The 21034-nt window shown below is 32.1% G+C and overlaps 1 protein-coding gene across 1 annotated transcript; it reads left to right on the forward strand.

The window, feature by feature from the left end:
• The first annotated feature begins 1577 nt into the window (after positions 1–1577).
• LOC104900118 (fasciclin-like arabinogalactan protein 4) lies at positions 1578–3031 on the forward strand. The gene has a single exon (XM_010687463.4). The coding sequence runs from the start codon at positions 1711–1713 to the stop codon at positions 2947–2949; it is 1239 nt and encodes a 412-aa protein (XP_010685765.2). The 5' UTR covers positions 1578–1710; the 3' UTR covers positions 2950–3031.
• The last annotated feature ends 18003 nt before the right edge of the window (positions 3032–21034 follow it).

Genomic DNA, 21034 nt, shown 5'->3' on the forward strand with positions numbered 1-21034 from the left:
TTTATTTTTGATAAGCAAATGTTCAATTTTAAAAAATATTTTTATAAAACTTATTTTCCACCAAAAAATATGTTCTACTTTCACTGAGAATATGTTCTATATTTGATAAGCATATGTTCTATTTAAGTAATTGAATTCTAGTAATGTTCCACTTTAACAAAAAATGTTCACTTTCGTATTTGGATTATGGTAATGTTCCACTTCAATAGTAAAATGTTCTTTTTCATAAATGAATTCTTGTAATATTCTATTTCAACAATAAAATGTACGTTTTCGTAAATGAATTTTGTAATGTTCCACTTCAACAGTAAAATGTTCATTTTCGTATTCGTAAATGTTCGTTTTCTTATTCGTAAATGTTCTATTTTGTATTGTGGGAGCATAATGAGGAGCACAATGCACGCATTATAATAATCCAGTTACATACATGCTATTAATGTTTATATAAAATGTGATTAGCTATAAGTCTATACTACATAATTAAGTTAATCCTTTGATGTTATTAATGTTTATTTAATGCTGAATATTTTTGCTTTCAACTCTTATTATTATTTATTGTTTTCGCTTAGGAAAAATATAGTACATCAAAACGCTGTTGTTTTAGGTTGAATTGAACTAAGATGAGTTGAGTTAACTGAGATTGCGCCTAAAAAAGGAGTGATACTCTTTCCGTCTTTTTTTAGTTGATATATTTTACCATTTAGACATCTTTATTTTTAGTTGTTATATTTGCCAACTATTTCTACTTTTAGTATGCGATACTCACATATTATTTACCTTTATACCCTTATTTTTGTCTTTATCGCACAAAAAGACAACAATTTTATGCTTTATTGCTCTACTTTTCAATTGTCCTATATGTATCCTTAATCTATGTGCTAAGTAAACGTAACAACTAAAAAAAGACGGAGAGAATAATAGATAAAACAATAAAAAAAAAAACATCACTGTACTAGCAAAAAAAAAAAAGATGGAGACGGAAGAGAAATATTATATTGTATAATTTAATAATACTTGTTCTGAACTCCAAATTGACTGGTCTGAATGGCAAAGCATCTTACCAACACTAGCTGAGCATCAGCGCATCTCAATTCTCACATACTCACATTCTATCCCCATTAGCAACTGGCACACCATATCATCAAACCACTGATATATATCACTATTAATTTAATCAATTATTATAACAGTAACAATTTTACTACACTACTACTCCTTGGTCTCAAAATAAAATTTCCATTTCTTTTTACACAGTGTCCAAAATGTATTTTTAACATCTTATATCTTCAATTTCCTATTAGTAAAAAAAATATAAAAAATTAATATTATAACTCTATACATTGCGACGAATCTAAAGGTCTGTTCCCCCAAGCTTATTTTCAGTTCAATTCAGTTCAACTCAGTTCAGTTCAGCTATGGACAATACTTTTACTCTCACATATCACTATTCATTTCAGTTCAGTTCAATTCAGCTGTTTTATGACGAAAAGAACAGGCCTAACAAGACCCCACATATTTTAAGTTTTCTTACATACATACTTTCATGCTCCTTTCCTCCATCATCACCATCCATCATCACCATCCACCATCCATCATCCATCATCATCAGACACACAACCCCCTTCTTTCTCCTTCACTCATTCTCTCTCTCTTTCTCTCACTTCACTAAATCCCTCCCTCACTCACTTCCTCCTCAATCTCCCCTCAAAAATGGTATCACTCCCTAAAATCCCCTACCATACTCTCACTACATTCCTCTATTTCTTCACCTTCTTCCTCCCAATCTACACTCTAAACATCACCCACATCCTCTCACAATACCCAGATCTCTCCGATTTCACTTCTCTCTTAACAACCACAGGTATCTCCTCCGACCTCTCTCACCGTACTTCCTTAACAATCCTCGCTGTACCCAACTCTTTCCTTCACTCTCACTCACCTTCAACTCTCGCTGACGTCATCCGCTACCATATCTTACTTCAATACCTTACTTTCTCCGATCTCCGCAAAACCCCACTTTCTGGAAACCTCGTTACTACACTCTTACAAACTACTGGTAGAGCACCCGATAATCTCGGATCTTTAAATGTTACATTCAATCCTTTAAACGATGTCGTTTCTTTTCACCCACCTAATAACAATTCTCTCTCTTGTAATATCTTATCTTTCGTTAAAACGGTGCCGTATAATCTATCGATCTTTACTGTTGATTCTTTACTGTTTCCGTATGGTTTCGATCTGATGGCGTCGGAAACAAGACCACCTCCACCTGGGTTGAATATTACTAGAGCTTTAATTGATGGTCATGATTTTAATGTAGCTGCTTCGATGCTTTTAGCTTCGGGTGTAATTGAAGAATTTGAAGAAGATGAAGGTGGTGCTGGAATTACCCTTTTTGTCCCTACTGATGAAGCTTTTGCTAATCTTCCATTAAATGTACAATTACAAGCATTACCAGCTGATCAAAAAGCATTAGTTTTGAAATTTCATGTTCTTCATTCTTATTATCCACTTGGTTCACTTGAATCGATTGTAAACCCGGTTCAACCCACTTTAGCTACGGAAGATAATGGTGCGGGTAGTTTTACACTTAATATTTCACGGGTTAACGGGTCGGTTGCGATTAATACGGGTATAATTCAAGCTGTGGTTACACAAACGGTTTTTGATCAAAACCCGGTTGCTATTTTTGGGGTTTCTGGTGTGCTTTTACCAAGGGAGATTTTTGGGAAAGGTAAAGAGATTGAATTTAAAAGTGGGCCGTATGTGGGGGCCCAACCACCGGTTATTGGGCCGGCACCGGAGAGTTTTCCAGATGGGTATGGTGGGCCCAGTCATTTGTCGGCGCCACCTGGATTTAGAGAAGGGATTTCGTCGGATGGAGGGAGGAATTTGGGTTGTTGTTGGATGATGTTTTGTATAGCATTGTTGTGTGTATTTATATTATAAAGTTTAGTTTGATTGATTATTTGAGTCTTTCTTCTTCATTTTTATTGGTAAATTATATATATAATTTACTTGATTTCATAAATTATATACGTTTTGATTGGATTTTTAGTCAAGTAATTTCAAGACGATGTTTAACAAGTCCCAATTGTTATTAGTTGGGAAAGCTGGAGCAATGTCTGTTAGAAGGGAAAGATTATTGTAGGAATTTTGCAAATAACCCAGGTAAGAATTCACCAATTTTTTCGAAATTTCTGGTTAAATTTTTGTTGTTTTGTGTGTTTGTCTTACAAATTGTATAAAAGCATGTGTAATGAATTTGAGTTCTTGGAATGAATTATAGTTTGTGTTGTTATTGTAAAATTGTTGATAAATTTGCCTTCTTTTTAGTAATTTTTAATGTGGATTTAACAAAAAAATGCTGAAATTTTGCATAATAGATTGAAAAGTTGGATCTTTTTTGTGTTCACAGCTTTTTTAAGTCTGTAACACACGAAAGAAAATGTACTAGCAATGTCCTTGTGTTTGTGTCTCTACTAAATTTGGTGATGCTGGTTGCTGGCTGCCTAAATCACCTGAGGTACAGTAACTCAACAGTTCCATGTCAAAGTGTATGACAGCATAGGCTTAATTCACCCTTATTAGATTTGAGTTATCTCTTATCAAATTTTTACTGTACTGTATTAAATCTCAATATTAACCTTAAAAATACTTTATTGGATATGTATTTTTTGTGGGTGCACTGGAGTCTGGATATGTATTACTTAGAAGTTAGAAGTGCTTTATCTAACACCATCTAAATCTTCGACACTCCGACAATGGTGTATCTGGAAAAGGGTATAAGTAAATACGTTACTTGTTAAGAGAGTGTTTGGTTAGGAGGAAAAGGCGGTAATTTTACGCCGAACTTGAAGACAACCATAGCCTTCTTGTCTTCACGAACTAAAAGACCAACGTTGTTCCCCCTCTTGCTTTTGGTTTGTAGGAGTGAAATATAGCTTTATCATTGGTAAAAATGCAGTTCCAGAAGCATTGGAATTAGAGGAGTGACACATTTTCCTTATCTTTTGCTTGATCTTTCTCTCCTCACATCCATCATCTCCTTTTCATTTCATTTTCCCCTTACTTTCAGACTTTTGTTAGGAACCAAATGATGATAACTAATTTACAAAGGTGGTTTTCCTTGAAAAATTACTTCATTTTTTACTAAATTTATTCTCCGTTAATTTTTTTTTGTCACATCAAACAAAGCCTAACATTAAAAACATTGCCAGATATGAGAAGCTTGTTGCATGAATGCAACAAGTCCTATTTTTGAGATTAGGGATGGCAACGGATCGAACTTGGACCGTATTATGCACAATTCGACTCCAATACTATAAGAAGTCGAATTGTAAATCTGAGTTCGACACCGAAAGTCCGAGTCCAACCCGATTTAAAATCATAAAATCCAACCCCGACTCTGATCTGATTTTTTATTTCACCCTATTTTTTAAATAGAAAAATCTTTTATGATATAATAATCCAATTATTATTATTTTTTAAACAATCATATGAAATTATATATAAGGATGAGGAGCTAACTTATGTGGTAGAGCACTCCCCTCTGATCTGAGGTCAGGGGTTCGATCCTTACCCCCAGCATTATATTGGGGTATTTCCTACAAGGCTAGTAGTCTTGGTAGGGGTTAGCCCTTAGGCTGACTTAATTTCCCAATCAAAAAAAAAAAAAAAATGAAATCATATATAGTATAAATAATCTAAACATTAAAACAATCATATTGAAAAATCTTAAATAATACAATTGTTTTAAAGTCAGAGTTAGATTATACATACATAATTCATTGATATAAATAATAAAAAGACTAATTGCCTTAAAGTTGGATTCGGATGTCGGAATATTTTATGGGATCCAACTTCGACCCTCCTCCGACCCAGAGTCGGATTCGAAATATTTTTTTGGCCGAGTCAACTCGAACTTATCCTTTGTATCAGAGCAGATTAAGGTCGGGTCTAAATTGGATTGCCATCTCTAATTGAGACCCATGTTGAGTTCATTAAGAAATTCTGGTGAGTTCATTAAGAAATATGATTGTTATGAAGTATTTAGCATTTTCCTTGATGGTTAGGCTGTCTTGCTTGCTGGAAAGTGGAACCATAGAGTGAAAAGTCCAAACAAGGTTCCCCTACATGGGTCCGGCGAGTTGAATGGTGTTGATCTGATCTTCATCACTCCATTTATTTTGGTAAATTCACAAAGCCCAAAGGAGGCAGGGGAACTTATTCTTACACTTTTTCGATGTTGATTGAGCGTGGATGTATATGTACTACTACGGTACTATCTACATCTTTTTTTGTTTCTGGTAAATAAGGCATACATAGATAGAAAAATTAATCCAAGTTAAGGCTTAAAAAACCCATTACAATCCGGACTCATAAATTGGGGATGTTTGGCAATTAGAGTTTCGGAGCAAAAAGAGAGGTTTGGATCACTTTTAGAGTTTTGACTAGTCAAAAAATTTAAAAGGGATGTTTGGTAAAAGAGAGTTTTAGAGAGAGTTTTGGAATGAAAACTCTCAAAATGAAAAAGCTCATATTAGAAGCTTTTTATTTAGAGGATTAGGTAGAAATATGTTTAATGACTTTTTTGCCTCTAATAATAACACTACACATATGTACTAAAATATTTATAAATGTCATTTTACACAAACAAATGACAATAAGCTTTTGGTAATCAGTTAATTTTTACCAAATACATTAGTAAAAAAAGTTATCAAATCAGCAGTCAAATCTGCTGAACAAAAACTCTAAACTCTAACAGCTAACTCTAAACTGCTAAACTCTAAACTCTATTTGCCAAACAGAGCCAATATCACTACAAATAGGGGGGGGGGAGATTTAAGATCTTTACACCATCAACTTCCACTTAAAGATTATGCAACAAGTAATGCAACAACATGTCACCTTTCTTACCATACCTTTAACCTGTCCTAGGGCTCTGGCAGAAGGTCCGGGTCCCCCAGGGTTCCTAATGGCACATTTTGGATCTTCTTTTTCTGGAGTTCCTCAAATACATATTCAAGTGGATGGTTCTTGGGCCAAGCAATCACCTTTAGCGGGTATTGCCTGGGTGGCTCAGACTGGTACTAATCATATTCAACAAGGGAAAGGTATTTGCATACATGCTGACTCGGCATTACTTGCTGAAGCTATGGCTTGTCTTGAGGCCTTAGTTTGGGCAAATGGTCAGGGATATCAACGAGTCGCAGTTCATACTGATTCTGAGATCGTTGTCCGAAGCTTACTTAATCCACGGATACAGCCGATAGCGATTGCCTGGACACTTAGCGATGTTCGTTCAATTGGCCAGCAATTTCACTGGTGTCGAATCACAAAGGTCAATCGATCGCAGGTTCAGCTAGCACATGATTTGGCTATTCAGGCCAGAAAGGGACAATTACCAATTGTCCACCTGTAATTGCTTTAATTGCTTTCTTGTTTTAACTTTCTTGTATGTTTTTCCGATGTCCAAAAAAAAAAACTTCCACTTAAAGAGTCCTACTTTCCTTTGCCAAACATATCGGCTAGACGATGATCTTCACGCCTCACGAATAACAAAATAAGAACTTCACATTCCTAAATTCTTGATTGTACTCCCTACATAAACTCAATACATTCGAATAGGCATCCTTATCCACCAGGTTTTGGCCGGTGTCTAGCGAAATTAATTCCGAAACAGGGGAGGCGAGGCCACAATCATGGAAGGCATGTAGAATATTTTCCTAGAAGGAGTCACATAAATTACAATTCGAGTTACACACAATCTTCTGATAGAAGAGCAGGTTTTGGGTGGGGATTCTGCCATGCTGTAGGAGCCAAAGGAAGAATTTCAGCTTTGGGTGATGGTGTGTAACACCCCGCAATTTCGCTCCTAAATTTTCGAGTTATTTTACCCTTCATTATTATTTTATGTTAAAATTAGAATGTTTTTGCTTAAAAAATATTTTATTGTATGCATTATTTGTTTTTCAACTTTAAATTGTTATATTTATATTATTTACTTTGATTAGAGATTATAGATTTTCTAGTATTTAGAAATACGCGTTGGAGCAAGTAATTTTATTTGTCGATTTTAACACGTTTAGACAGTGCACACTACTTTTTAATGTGACGTTTTGAGCTCCTAAAAGCTGTCCGCAAAATCATAATATCGGAAGCAATGGAGATGCTTTTGAACAACTTGTAACCCCAACTTTAATTCCAAATTTAAGAGCTCGTTTGGCTACCGTTGGAACTTAATTTCCATGGGAAGTCTTATTTTATGGGAATGGGAAGTCTTATTTTATGGGAAGTAAATTCCTTTGTCTATTTCCTAGGAAATGACTTTTGGTGTTTGGTTGAGCATAAGAATTTGTAATTGACACATAAATTTCTAATCACCAAGGAGGGGTTGGTGATTAATTTCCTACACTTCATAAGAATTTTCATTTCCTTGAAAATTCTATTTCCCATGAATTTCCTATTTCATGCATACCAATAACCAAACAACTATCCTATTTTGTACTTCCTAGGAAATCCAAATTCGAGTGAAAGTTGAGGTGAACCAAACGACCTCTAAGTCACATTACTGTAGCTCTTTTAGCCTCCTTTTATAACCTATTTGCTGCTGGAAAACTAATCAGAAAAATTAGTCCAACTCTATATTCTATTCTACCATTTGAAGAGAGAAAGGGAGAGGAAAGCTCATCCCGATTTTTCCTGCCTCACTTTCACAGAAATGACGAAATATGGAGATCTAATTGTTGGATCGTCCTGAAATTTGGACAACACGTTGAGGACGTATGGAATGTTACTTGGACTGGAACGATTTGGCATCCGAGTTTCAAATCTTCGGGAATCGTGGTCAGAACGGAACAATACATAATTGGAATGCAAGCAATTGGAGGTCTTCAAAGATAACTAAAGATATATTTTTCTCCATTTTAAAATCCTTCTTTCTAAGAGCATTTATAATGGTACATGACTCTCCAGCTAGCTCTCTGCTCTTTCTCATCTCTTCTCTCTCTTCAAGCTACTCTCAGTCTCTCATGAGCTATATCTAAAAATACCTAATAATAATAAAATTCTTTAAAGAGCTCTACATTCAACTTTTCATTGTTTGGTGGTCCTCGTATCAATAATAAATATTATTTAATATCAAAATCAAAGTTATATAAATAAAGTTATTCATGTAAATTAAATATAATTACAAAAAATTATCTTTTTCATAATTTATGTAATGTGGAATTTTTTTAAAAAAATATTTAACTTTTGAATGCTAATTTTTAACTTCATAAACTAAAAAAATAGTAGATTTTGTATATGACATATATTCACTATTAGGTTCATTTTATAGATAAAGAAAAATTATAATTGTTGGGATAATAATTATTAGCATCTTGTTTAAGAAAAGATCATTAAATTGCTGCAAGAAGAAAAGAAAACTTAAGTAATTGCAATAGTATGTGGGCCCCACACAATAGAGACTCATCTCGTTCAACTCAATGGTATCTCACCCAAGAGTCACTTTACAAAGTGTTTCCATGGAAAAACACCAAAAACACACCCAAAAGCCCCATTGTTGGATAAGAGATGGCTCTTCATTTTCTCTATCTTTGAAGAGTTAATTAGATAGCCCCATTATACCTGCTCTGAGACTATGTTTCTACAAGACATAGAAAATCATTTGACATGAGGGTTTACTTTTAAAATTTTAAAGTAATATACTTTATTACTTTTTTGTTAAGAACTTGAGTTAATAAATTTTGATTTACTTGAAATCATTTGTCACTTCTGATGTCTTAAAGTAAATTATGGCTAATTATGAAGGTTGTATTAAAGTCAACTTCTCCACTAATCTCTTCTGGTATGATATGAAAGGGGTGGGGTCCTCCAGAACTTCGGCTTTGGCACAGGCGCGCAGTTAAGGGTAAGTTTATTGCAAGACTTTAAGAATATATTCAGACTTTGTCACATTAGATTTTCACTAACTTAGACCCATTTCAAATTCTCTTTACTTTAAGGGGTCGTTTGGTTCAAAATAAGGAATGGAAAGAAAATGGAATGGGATGAAAGGATGGAATGGAAATAGAATGTGTTACTTTAGACACTTGTTTGTTTTGATGTAGGAATGGAATCATTGGCCTAATGACTCCCTTACTTTTTGTTTCCTATGGTGTGAGGAGGGTTTCAAGATGGGGGAATCAAAATTGGGCTAGTAAGGGAGTGAAAAAAATGGATAACCCAACCAAACATAAAATAAGGGAGTGTGTTACCTCAATCCGTTTCCAAGCCTAAAATATTTCCAACCAAACGGACCCTAATACTTTATCCTTATTCCCTCCCTAGACTATTATCAAGACTCACTTTTTTTTTTTTTACTAATCAGATTTTTTTTAATTTGGGCTAATATTTAAAAAAAACAATTCCAATAGAATTGAGACATGTGACAAGGGGAGTCTTGAGTTGAGTTTGGAAATCAAAACTCACTTTAAAACTCTATGGAGCCTTAAAATTGTTTATTGCACAAGATCCACAAAAGTCTCAAGTCAAGACTTACAATAAACTTACCCTAAAGTTTGGATTAGGAACTAGGAAGAAGGGGCAATTCAAGCAAAAATGTATAAGTTTTGTTCTATTACCTTCAAGTTTATATAATAAAATCTTAACTATTAAATTAAATGATATTTGATGATAGCAGTTTAAAGTAAATTAATAATAATAATAATAATTATAAGTATTCGGAGAATAACCCGATTCTACAAACTAATTGTGCATTAGTAATTTAGTATGACGTGAAAATCAAATGATGCAATTGGCTGTGCGTGAAAAGAATAATGGTTTTTTGTTTTTGTATTAGTCCTGCAAAAATGGGCCATGAGAATCGGCAGCATGGACATATCTTATGTGGCATATCACGTCTGGACACAAGGTCACGTAAGCAGCCACATTTGTGGGCTGGACATGATCTGCTAAGTGGGTTGACATGCTTTAGAGCAATCCTCGCAGTAACAATTTGGCATGGAATATTTTTGGGCTGGATTTATCTCTCTTATTCTGCAAAGCACAAATAAGTCATTTGTAGGAATCTTGTTATAAATAGTGGGATTGTATCAGCAAAATTAGATAAATTTTGGCATGAATAATTAAGGATTATTGTTAGCATTGGAGCAAGTAGTATTGTTAACAATAGATAATTAGATATATACTTTCTTCATTTAGAAATAGTTGCACCGTTTTATGTTTTCACGCTTGCAGATGCATGATTTTAAAAGTTAATATTTTCAATCATCAATGAGTCAAAATTATAAAAAGTTAATATTAAGAAAATATACATTGAGACGAATTTAACAATATCTCATATGACTATATTTTTCCTAAAATATAAATCACCAATAATAAAAGTGTAAGATTTGAATAGTAAACACTATGCAAATGGTGCAACTATTTCTAATCGGAGTAAGTATATGCTATGGCCTATGGGCTATGGGGAGAATAATAGATTTAGAGAAATTTGTGGAGTCATGATATAACTTGTTAATGTTGAACTCGGGTAAAGGCCCTAAACAATTATTATAGTATTTATTTTGGCGTCTTATTTTTACTTCAATAACAATAGGTTTAATTTAGATGAGTTCAATACATCCAGCTTAAGAGAATGAACTATTATTATGCAAATTGTAACCTTATCAATATAGCATTAATCATTGACAAGTATGAGAACTCTTATCCTCAATTCCTCATCCTCCCCTCCCTATTCATTTTCTTATCTTTCCTTAATTTTTGCGTAATTTGCTTACCTTAAGTTCAACATGAGGCATAACAAGTATATTATGATTACATCACAAGTTGTTTGGATCTAACCAATAGTAGTGATGCACTTGAACTTTCCCCAAATGTGCATCATTTGAATTTGGAACTACTTTCATGGATCTTTTTCTGTTTTGCATGTCTTGATTTTCCTAACTAATGAATAGAAAAAATTCTAACCTAGAATGCAAACATGAGAAAAAGGAGGTAAATAAAAATAGTTTACGCTAAAGCTCATCAATCATAGGATAAATGAAATCTGATATATATTTTTTTGGTTACAAAATTATTTTTAGACTTTTTCAGCTCAGCTAGACTCAATTGTATCCACTTCGATAGTAATTTTCGATTCAAGTTTATAAATTGGCTCAATCCAACGCTTTATATAAATCATTTCTTTGCTGAACCCCAACTCATATAACCAACTCTAATTTTTATATTTTGTTGTTTGATGCAATTACTAGGCAGTTGACATGATCAAGTGAATTAGTTCTCAAACAAATCTTATGAAGATTAGTTGGGTAAGGGTCTGTTCTCCCCAACTTATTTTCAGTTCAGTTCAATTCAATTCAATCCAGTTCTGTTCAGCTCTAGACAATACTTTTGCTCTCACATATCACTATTCAGTTTAGTTAAATTCAGTTCAATGCCCTAAGTAACTGAATCCCTATGCTAAGTTCTCATGGTCCAACTGTCCAACACCCCAAGTCACTCCAATTCTTTGTACATTACATAGCAAATTATCCCTCAATTGATGTTTTGCTTGACAAAATCTTGACTAGTAGAAAAACTCCCAAGTTCCAACCCCGCCACTCAAAAAAAGAACTTAATTTTCCACTGAAAGTTATCGGCAGGCCTTATTCTATGTTTGGTAGAGCACCATTATTTAGCCTTTGTTCTTCTCATGTGATGATGATGTTTTTGCACTTGAAGACATTTTCTGGTGGAAAAATATTTTTAGTAGCTTCTTGCTCTAATTTAGCACGGGTGTGTCTTTAACATGGACTTTTTTAACCATATCTATACATATTTTTATCCTTTTGTGATCAAACATGCCTATGAAAACCTTATGACAAGACACCATAACATAATATCTATTATCCCATTAATTATTATACTAGATAGTGGTAAACCATTGTGATATCATCTTAGCAAAAAAAATTATACTATACATATATTAATCTTGCTTTTATGATCAAATCTTATTAAGTTTTTTTTACCGTACATATATTATGATAATCTTATAAAATATTTCTCAATATCCAAAAATAGATTATTAATTCAACAAGTCATGACATGCTATAATTTTTCGCATATCTAAATTTAGTCACTTGTAACCATTAAATACTACCAAGAATAACAGATTCATCCATTCATCTTTTCATTTTGCAACAAAAACATAGAATTTATTTATTTAGGATCCGTTCGATATTATTGTGGTTGGCTATTATTTGGTTTTCTTATTTTCAAAGTCATAATGATATATGTCATGTAATGAAAAAAAATTAGTCAAATTTATTGAGAATATGATGATTTTGAAAATTGACAACTGAAAAGTGAAAACCACTTCTTTTGGTTTTTAGTTTTTGGTTTTCAAAAAAACAGAAATCTGAAAACAAAAAACAATAACAAACGAGCACTTAGAAACTGATTTTGATTTGGAGCGATGGATGGGACATTCTGGCTAGATGTTCCGTCCTTTAAAAAAAATTGACAATTTTGGGACCATAAGCCGAACATCCTGGCCAGGACGTTCTGCCCATCAATTAAAAATTTTATGGTAGGTGGTGGTAAGGTGGGGATAAAGGAGGTGGTAGTTTAGGAAAAGAAAAAAGAGAAAAGATAAAATTGAAAATGTTTAATAAAATTGAGGTGATTCTAAAAAAATTTCAGGTGATATTTAACATTTCAATATATGCTCAAATTCCTGATCCAAGTATGATAAAGTGGGGTTGGCCTTCTTGAAATGATTGAATTGAATTAGCTTGCTTGTTGGGCCTAGATTGACGTTTTATCGTTCAAAACTTCAAATACATTTTTATAATGTGTTCAACGCTTTCCATGTAATTCCAATCAATTACGATACTTATTCTTCTACGTACACATGTGAATTTAAAATATGAGAGAATAATCAAAGTGAAAGTATTGGGTCAGACCGTCTGACCTAACATTTTCCGTCGGACGAAGCCGCGAGAACGGCACCGCTGCTCCTTCTTCATCTTCTTCCTCCGTCGCCGCCGGTGAAAAACCATTATTCCATATTTGTGTATAGAGGGAGTGAAAATTTGATACAGACGTAAAAATACGGCACTTGTGAATGTCGGGAGTATATTTTGGGAAGACGACACATTTTGAGTTTTTTTTTTTGGCCGATTGTTTTGGTGCAGATTATAAACTTATGAGTGAGCTTGAGATAACCATTATTCCATATGCTTTACTGTGCTATCAACCAATCCATTAATTTTAATATGTCCATCCGCAGGTTACTTATAATTGTAGGTGTGATTCTGTTGGTGAGCTCAACAAAGTTGGTGCGTTTCCTTCCAGGGAAAGCGAAGCGTTCTGGGCGAGGTGGGTTGGACAAGAGCACAACCATTCATCATCATCCATTTTCATTCATCTTCCATCACACTCAAAATTCTTACACATACATACATACAATTTTTCCATAAAATATAAACTTCATTTAGGAGAGAGAAAAAACAATGCCATGGTTGTTTTTATCAATTCGAAGGATGGTTGTTTTCAGGTTAGTTTTCTTTTCAATTGAATTTTCTTTTCTTTCAGTTGGACTTTGTTTTCTTTCAGTTAGACTTTGTGTTCTTTTAGTTGGACTTTCTTTTCTTTCAGTTGAACTTTCTTTTCTTTCAGTTGGACTTTGTTTTCTTTCAGTTAGACTTTGTGTTCTTTCAGTTGGACTTTCTTTTCTTTCAGTTGGACTTTCTTTTCTTTCAGTTAGACTTTCTTTTCTTTCAGTTAGACCAACTGAAAGAAATAATGGGCCAACTGAAAGAAATAATGGACTAACTGAAACAAAATGAAGACTACCTGAAGAAAAATATAGACTACCTGAAAAAGAATAAAGACCAACTGAAACCCAAGTAAATCTAACTGAAGCACAAAAACCCACTGAAAAACAAAGAAGACTAACTGAAAAAAAATGAAGACTACCTGAAAAAAAATTGGAACCACCTGAAAAAAAATGAAGACTACCTGAAAAAAAATTGGAACCACCTGAAAGTCGTCCGACCAAGATTATGGTCGGACGAGTCCGACACAATACGTTCTCTTAATCAAAAGGTTTGACCCCGAAATTGAGCTCTAGAAAACTTGAGCGTAAATATAATTTTTCGTCAAATGATGCTATATTATCTAGAAACAAAACTTCCTCCAATCAGAAATTAAGTATAGATCACGATTTTCAACTTGAAATTGACTTATCAGCTAAATACACCTATAATAAGAAAACAGTTTAGCTATTAAGCTACTCATTTAGAAAGGTGACCGAAAAAACGAAAGAGGATTACTATCTTGTCTCTTGCAGTGAAATGAATATTACTTTCTTTGTTGTTCATACTTTACTTATTTTAATTAATCAAATAAGATGATGTCAATGTGGATGTGATAACCTTATACTTCCTTTTTTTTATTACTTCTAACATTAGAATATGGCACAATAATTTAGGAGATAAGAGAGTAAAACGAAGGATTACTTGTGTCGGGAAAGAGAAAGAAAGAGTATATTTCAAATGAAAAAACTCGTATGAACCTAGTGCATACTAATTAGTGTGTACCCAGTAGAAGTTATATAAGTTGTAATGATTAGAACTTCTATTATTTTGTTTTTCTCTCTTCTTAGATTTCCTTGCCTTTTCTGTTTCTCTCTCATAAGTACTTCATTTTCTCCCTCTTCAAGTCCTTACTCTTTCAGTTTTTGTGATATATTTGATTGTACAATTGAACCCGTTATAGAAGATCGGGATTATATTGTCGGTTTTGATATAGTGTGTTTCTTTATCCGATAGTGTATTTATTTGTGATAGTGTTTCTTTGTGTTATAGTATGTTTTTGTGATATAGTGTATTTCTTTTTTATATAGTGTATCTGTTAGTGATATAGTGTGTTTCCGTGTATTATAGTTGATTGTATAATTGAACATGTTATACAAGATTAGGATAATATTGTCAGTTTCGATATAGTGTGTTAATATGTGGTATAGTGTGCTTTTCTGTGTTATTAGTGTTTTTTTTTTTTTTGCAAGAGCCATAGTTTTTTTTTGTGTTATAGTGTATTTGTTTGTGATAAAATGTATTTAATTCTATCTTTTATAGGTATTTGTCCGTGATATGAAAATCTGTGTTATAGTAATGTGTGTCCCAATTCACGTGCGTGTGCTTGGTGCACACTAATTTTACTGTAAACCAAGTCCACCCAAGTCGGATTATATTCCAAAAAATATGAAATTTCCTATACTGAGAAATGTTGCAAATAAAAAAATGGACGGAAATATTTGAAAGATAATTTGACATTTTAAAACCGTCTAATCTATTTATATATTTGAAACCGTTTCAATAGTAGAAATGTCTACTCAAAATATAGTCAATTTATGAGTAAATATTTCGAATTCTCAATATATATATAGAGAGATTATTCAAGCAAATCAATAGATCTTAATTATGAGATCATTTATATTTACAACAAAATTTATAATAATTATGGTGACATTATGATGACTTTTTTTTGTTTTTTTTTTGTTTGAAGTGAGTTTACTGATTTTGTTTTTTAATAAGTGACTCATCTAAAATTTACTTTACTATTGTTTATTTTAGGGAGAAAAAAAAAACAGAACTAAAGTGGTTGGGTGTGTATGTAAAATGACAAATGGTGGCTAACTGGCCTATGGTTTAGCCGTATGAGATATGACCTTTTATTTTCGGTCAAAAGTCAAAACTACGAAAGATTGAATGTTTACTCAGTGGCTGACAATTTGGCATTCTTAGACCACATATACAAATTATCTTAGAGACTTCTTCCCAACTTTGCACCCTCTTTAATCTGATTACAGGTTTTTCCTTTAATTAGTCAATCATTATTATCACCTTCATGGCAAGCATGTGTATATAATATTTTTTTTGCCATTTCCATATTCCTTGTTCGATACGTAATTTTGGTCAAATTTTCCAACTTACCACCCTTGAAAAAAAAAAAATCTATACTTACTCTATTCTTTAAAGGTTGCAATAGTTTCACTTGTGTACTACTTATTAGACCCGGATTCTGCCCCGAAATAAGAAAAAATTTCATTTATTAATATAATACTTTATGATAATAGCACTAAATACAACTTAGTCTAGTGATTAGAACTTTAGTATATGTACTTGAGGTCTTGGGGTCAAACCATATACTATGCAATTTCTCAATTTTTTTTATTGAACATGGATTGCATGAACTAAAACTCCCTAGGGAGAGTACCACGTGGCACAGTTTCTTGTTTTCGCATGCCTTTTAATATATTTGTATAGATTACTTATATATTAGCATTTAATCGGGATATTTTGTCCAATATACACAATATTAATAAAATTAAATATGTAAAATATTGTTGGATTTGTTTTAATACATAAACATTTATATAAGTAGTCAAATTAATATTTATGATATTGATGGTTAGTATAATACATGAACGTTGGCAAGCATGGTTTGGTTGTAATGGGAATTATTTTCACACAATAATTTACAATTTGTGGGAATTAATTGGGAGATTTCTAGGTTTTAATCTAAATTATTTGGTATTTTTGAGAAAAGTTGTTCTTCATAGGGTTTTACGTAGGAATAATTGTAAGTGAGCAAGGGGAAGGTAGGTAAATGAATTCCTACATTTTGTGGGAATTTCAAAATTACATGAATTTTCATTGCCTCTATTTTTCCCACTTCCTGTCAATAACTACCCAAATAAGAAAATCATTAAAATTTAATTTCTAGTGCCTACATAATTTCCTTTATAAGTCAAAATATCATAACCTTTAAATAATAGAAGAACTATCTTTGTATAATTTTTACTACTATGCATGATTGCATGGTTTGAACATTATACACCTTATTATCATGCATATATAAATAAATAAAAATTATGCCATTATTTATCTTTTTCAATTTTTGAAATTTTTGAAGGTTTGTATCTATAAAGAGAAATGTCATAATCCGACCACCTTAGAGTGCGTTCTCTTCAACTTATTGGTCCTGAACTGAATTTATTGAACCTGAATTGAACTTATTGAAACTTATTAAACCTGATTAGACCTGATTCAACTTATTGGACCTGATTGAAACTTATTGGACTTGATTGAAACTTATTGACCTTATTGGACTTGGTTGAAACTTATTAGACCTTATTAACTTTTAGCAATTGGAACTTATTGGACCTTATTAACTTTTAGCAATTTGACCTTATTAGACCTGATTGGAACTTATTGCATCTGATTGGAACTTATTAGACCTGATTGGACCTGATTGCAACTAGTCTGAACTTATTTGACCTAAAACTTAATTTTTTAAGTTGAAGAGAACGCACCCTTAATAGACAAAGCCTTTTAGCCTTTTAGGAGTAAAGGAGAAAACAAAGGAAATCTTCACTAAAGTGACCAATTTAAAGAGCACATTGTTGCATTATTGAATGAACTCTAAATATAGATGATGCCATACTTTTTTTTACTGAAAACTTTGTAAATGATTGTTCCTAAATGTTATTTTAGATTATCATATCTAATTACCTAAGCTATTTATATGCTTTCACACGCATTACACGCAAATAAGGCTAGGTTGAACTTATTGAAACTTATAGTAATATGTTCTTACTTTATCGATCTCCTTTCTTTTCTTTGGTCATCATTTTCCTTTTTGTTTCCATCATTTTCTTTCTTTTCTCTTTCTGTTTTTTAGCTGTTTAATTTTATTGGAACATATTTGCAATTATTTATCTAAAATTATCTGAAATTATTAAATTTGAAATTTTATCTTTTTTAAGAAAAAAAACATTCTCCATCTCATCAACATCAAACCTTAGTAAACCAAACTTTGTTTGGTAAGTCACCCTTTTACATATTGTGCTGCAAAGAGTGGAGGGAATCTGGATCTGATCTGCAGACACAAATAACAATATGCTAACGGCCATTATTCATTCAAAATATTTTGCAAGTCAATAAATCCAAATATTTTAATGTCAGTAAATAAATCCAAAGATTTTGCAAGTTGCTTACAAGTCGCATGATGTCTTTCCTTTAATCCTCTAAAAAGGTTCTTTTCAACAATTGACATTAGTGATTAGTCTATATACTCCATTGTTAACTTTAAAACAGGAGGCATTTATTCTCTTCAATTAATGAATTTTGGATATAAAATATAGATTCAATAATTCAAGCTAAGTTTACAAACTTTAGTATGAAATAAATAAGTTATTGCCACTTGCTGTGCATGCGTTCTTCTAATACATATATGAAGGAACTTGTTCTATTTTGCAATTGCATTATTGAAAGTTTCTTCCTTTCACCTAAACTAAGTAAATTTATATCTAGATTTTTCAAATTTTATCCGATCAACTTTTTTTTTTTTTAATTCACAAAAAATACTCCTATAATAAGTAATGAGCTTCTATACGAACTTTGAACTATTTTAAACTTGTAAAATTGAAGATGAGACTTTAATGAAAGATAACAGCCTAATATGTAATTCTTGACTGAAAGAAAGGACACAATAAACATTTATTATTATAACTCTTAAACTATGCCTTGAATTATTTATATGGCGTTAGGATTAACCTATCACTTTTCGGTATATGTTATTTAATATATTGGATTTGTTTTGGTTTCGGGTTCATGCCCACATATTTAGGTTAATTAGTAGGTACTATATAAACCCTATTATTAATCTCTGCCTCAAAACTATTCTCCAATACGTACACTCTCCTAAACCTAATATTGTTTATCCCCTGCATGTGGACGTAACTAACACATTGTTACTGAACCACGTTAATTATTGTGTCGATTGTTCATTACTATTTGTTTCGTTAATTGCATCCGTCACAACAATAACACCACTGACTACATAATCTAAGTAATTAATCTTGTGATGGATGGAATACATCCATTGTTCCTGTATCATATTTTCTTAAGTAGGTAAGTTCAAATTTTCTATAAGTATCGAGAATATATCTTATAAAAGGTGAGACTCGATCCTAAAACATATCAAAAGTAACATCAATGCCATTAGATCGTCGCCTGTTGTTCCCTCTCATACCGTACATATATAACCGAGCAAAAATGAGAGAAAACCACATTATATAAAGTTCTTTGTTTGACTTTACTGGGCTTTGGTGATAAATTATGAAAAGGATATTAAGCCAAGATGCATTGACCGTATAAAGATCAGATCTGTGAACAAAAAAGCTGATAAATAATATTATAAGATAACATATGCATTCACGTGACATGGATATATGATGGAATCGATTCCACCTAAAATTTTTGGGAGGACATAATTATAAATATAGTGCTGTATGTATATATAAAGGTTTTCAATTGTCATTTGTGATTATCGATTTTGCTTGAGGGAAAGATGCTCTATTCTTTTAAATAGATATTTATATGCACTAATGAACATGTCAACTGATAAATGTAATTCATGAGATATTTTATTTAATGAAGGTTGTTGAAGATGTGGTTTTTTTTTTGACATCATAAGATGTGGCTGTTTGTGCTATGGATGCCTCCTACTTCTTCAACCTAAAACACACCTTCAATATATGAGTCCAAAATTTTTGCTCTATTTTATAGTATTATAACTATCACTAGTATTATTGGTTGATATTATTAAATTTCAACAAACTTTATATTTTTAAAAATAACAATTAAAGTAAAAAATAATTGACATCAAATTAGATTGCACTTGATTGTCTATGGCTCTATTGCGTGTGCTCGAGGTAGAAGTTTTGTATAAATGTATCGCGATATATAGAATCACTAGATAATGATATAAATGACTGTGCGAGAAGATCTTTTTAATTTGCTCATTATCTATATAAGCGAATATACTTAGTATATACGAGGGAAAAGTTGTAATGTTTTTTCAGAAAATATAAGCTCTGTTTGGCAATTAGAAGATAAATGAGCAGATTTGTTGCCCTAGTTGTGTAAAATGATTTAAGAACATCAAAATAATTTATTATTTTACTTTTTATTGTTTATGTTTTATTTTCAATAACTTTAGAATATAATTGTAAGTTAGCCTTCCATTCTCAAGCCTCTTATAAGAATTGAGATTGGCTCAAGTAGTGAGCTTTTCCATTTTTCTTAGAAAGATATGACTTGTAATAGACCTCTGGGTGAAGGTCATGTGCGAGAGCAACCCAAATGATATCTTCTTACCAATTTTTAAAAATAAAAAAAGAAAAAGAAACCTCAAGCTTCTAATGTCAAACCGTTGCTCACCTTTAACTTTTGCGAAAGAAGTGCCTAATTAGTTATTTTACACCTCTAATTATCAAATACTCTTAAGATTTTGAAGCCTTTCCACAAGTATTTATGTTATGACTACCATCGGAAACAAAGAAATGAAAAGGTAAAAAGAAAAAACATAGAGGTGGGTGAACCCGAGAATATTATGGAGGTGGGTCAACCGCAATGGATTATGGAGATGGTGGCTGAGGAAGGTTCTCCACTTACAACTTACAAGGGTAATGCATGATGAACAGCTCCATGATGATAGCTTTGAATTCTCTAATTCGAGACTACTAGTATTATATAATAGGAGGAATATTTTTAGTTTTAAGTTTCCATATCTTCTATCTTCCTGTCTATGGGTCTTTTCGATAAAGTAGTTGTTAGTTGTAAACTTTTAATTGGAGAAGTATATGTTAGTTTTTAGCTGTGAAATTAGCGGTTTTAAATAGAAGTATTCGGTCATCATAGTTGTTGACAAAATTTTAATGTGTAAATAATATGTAAAAATGGTAACTTTAGACAAAAGCTACTAAAAAGCTATAAGTTATCTAAAAGCTACTTCCACAAAGTACTACAGTAAATATTACAATAACTTTTTCAAAAGTTTAAAGCTACTTTTAAAGCTACGTTGAACCAGCCTTATATTCAAGTATAAACTATATATCCCTCTATTCCAAAAAAAAGAAAGAATTCAATGTCCATCTCAATCTTTTCCTTTTCATTAGCTTTCTTACATAATGTATTAA

This window comes from Beta vulgaris, chromosome 7 (assembly GCF_026745355.1).
Source record: "Beta vulgaris subsp. vulgaris cultivar EL10 chromosome 7, EL10.2, whole genome shotgun sequence".
NCBI lineage: Eukaryota > Viridiplantae > Streptophyta > Magnoliopsida > Caryophyllales > Amaranthaceae > Beta > Beta vulgaris.

Excerpts from the sequence above, each read along its gene's own strand:
- LOC104900118 (XM_010687463.4), top strand. The coding sequence starts at position 1,711 with ATGGTATCACTCCCTAAAATCCCCTACCATACTCTCACTACATTCCTC.